The sequence below is a fragment of the Orycteropus afer genome, unplaced genomic scaffold, assembly GCF_000298275.1.
Source record: "Orycteropus afer afer isolate SDZICR_OR568_19922 unplaced genomic scaffold, OryAfe1.0 scaffold00460, whole genome shotgun sequence".
NCBI classification, from domain to species: Eukaryota; Metazoa; Chordata; class Mammalia; order Tubulidentata; family Orycteropodidae; genus Orycteropus; species Orycteropus afer.
In genome coordinates this window covers 986,220-988,571 of record NW_006922047.1, presented here as the reverse complement: position 1 = coordinate 988,571, position 2,352 = coordinate 986,220, and the positions used below count along the sequence as shown (strand labels likewise).

At 46.2% G+C, this 2,352-nt stretch overlaps 1 protein-coding gene across 1 annotated transcript in view; it reads right to left on the bottom strand.

Moving 5' to 3' along the window:
* The window catches only part of PODNL1 (podocan like 1), a 51,377-nt gene extending 49,374 nt beyond the window's left edge, over positions 1–2,003 (bottom strand). Inside the window, exon 1 of the mRNA XM_007954426.1 lies at positions 1,962–2,003. Coding sequence (XP_007952617.1) covers positions 1,962–2,003 — 42 coding nt within the window. The remainder of the gene's footprint in view (positions 1–1,961) is intronic.
* Between the last annotated feature and the right edge of the window lie 349 nt (positions 2,004–2,352).

The window sequence follows — 2,352 nt, the reverse complement described above, 5'->3', positions numbered from 1 at the left end:
AAGATAGAAGAAGAGTTGACGCTTTTGAGTTGTGGTGTTGGCAAAGAATGCTGAAAGTACCATGGACTGCTAAAAGGACTAACAAATCTGTCCTGGAGGAAGTGCAGCTGGACTGCTCCTTGGAAGCGAGAATGGCCAGACTTTGTTTCACCTACTTTGGTCATGTTGTCAGAAGGGACCATTCTCTGGAGAAGGATGTCATATTGGGTAAAGTGGAGGGTCAACAAAAGAGGGGAAGGCCCTCAGTAAGATGGACATACACAGTGGCTGCAGTGATGGGCTCAGGTATAGTAGGGGTCGTGAGGCTGACACAGGACTGGGCAGTGTTTCCTTCTGTTGTACATAAGGTTGCTATGAGTCAGAGACGACTCAATAGCACATAATAACAACAACAGCAGCAGCTGTTTCTTCTCATTTGCACTTCTTATGAAAACCTTATGAGTACCCACAGTATTTTGGTCAAAACTAAGAAATCAACTAACATTGGTATAATAGTATTAACTGAAATACATGTCACAGTTTTCCCACTAATGGCCTTTTTTGGACCAGGATCCCATTTGGGACATCACGTGCCATTTACTTATCATGTCTCATTAGTGTCCTCTGATCTGTGATGATTTCTTGATCTTTCCTTATTTCTCACGACCTTGATATTTCTGAATAATTCTGTATTTTGTAGGATGTTTCTCAATTTGAGACAAATGTCAGATGTTTTGTCATAATTAGATCGAGGTTATGCGTTTGGGAGAAGCTACAACAAAGGTATACTTTGTTCGTGCTCTGGTGACTTTCATGTTGCTGTGATGTTGGAAGCTATGCCACCAGTATTTCAAATACCAGAAGGGTCACCCATGGTGGACAGATTTCAATGGAGCTTCCAGACTAAGACAGACTAGGAAGAAAGGGCTGGAAATCTAGTTTAGAAAATTAGCTGAAAAAAAACCTTATTTATCACAACAGACCATTGTCTGACTTGCTTGCTTTGGCTCCATCATCAGGAGGGATCAATTAGTTGAGGAGAACATCATGCTTGGTGAAGTAGAAGGCCAGCAAGGGCAAGGAAGGTCTTGGTGAAGTAGAAGACCAGCAAGGTGTTTTGCTTCTCTAGTGCTACTGTAACAGAGAATACCACAAATGGAAGGTCTCAATGAACAGGCATTTATTCTCTTATAGTTTAGGAGACTAGATGTCTGAGTTCAAAGTACCAGCTCTAGGAGCTGGATGAAAGCCCCTCCACCTTGGGCTTCAGCTCTGCCTCTTGCTTCTGGTCCACAAGAGCTGGAGGCTTCTCTTAACTCAGACAGCTGCTGGCTGCTGACATTCACAAACCCAAGGTTGACAAGTAAAATGGCACAGTCCCAAAATTATCAAACCACACAGAAGGGCACTAATTCAAGTCCATTAACAGTCTCAAGATTGGTAGACAACATGGCAGGCCACTGAGATGAAGACTTGACCAAATGCAGGATCCAGATATGCCAAAAAGCTAGAGTTGTTGTTATGTGCCATTGAATTGGACCTGACTCACAGCGAGCCCTCCTTGGGTTTCTGAGGCAGTATCACTATGGAAGTAGATTGCCCAACCCTCCTTCCAAGGAGTGGCTGGTGGGTTCGAACCACCAGTCTTCTGGTTAACAGTCAAGTGCCTTAGGCACTACACTACCAGGGCTCCTAAAAAGCGAGAGACCGTCCTCAAAGCTTCTTCTTATGTACTGGAAGCAGATCACATCCCTCAGGCAGCTACTCAGCTGCTCACAGTAGATTCCACCATGGAGTTGATTACCAGTCTCATCATGGGGAATACTACATCCAGCTGCCCAGACAATCAAAACCAACTTGGCCCAGCCAAGTTGACACACAACCTTAACTACCACAATTCCAGCCCTTGTCAACTTGGCACCTATACTGATCTCCTTCACTGGGTGGCCTGATGCTCCTAGTCCATATGAGTGGTGACTCACCCTCTTGGTCTGGCAGGCCCCATACCCCTGCCCCTTGGGCATGGTGGCCCTGCCCCCTCACTTTTGGGCAGTGGATATGCCCCATCCCACTGGCTCTCATGAAAGGCAGCCACACACTCCAGAACCAAGTTGATTAAGTTCTAACTCTTTGAAACCTAGGGAGCTGTGGTGGTTCCACCCCCAGAAGCCATGGTCCTACGCTTTGAGGCTGAGGCAGCTCTACTTCCTGTTTTCTTGCTCTCTCAGCTTCTGCCAGTTAATGCCCAAGGGCAACCTACCTTGCCAATAATCTTCCTGCCCTAAAGACACTCAGCTTTCTCCTCCATGGGCTGGCAAACCTGTCATTGTCTCATGACGGTCTCTTAGCTCTGCTGCTGCCATGTCTCTGCTG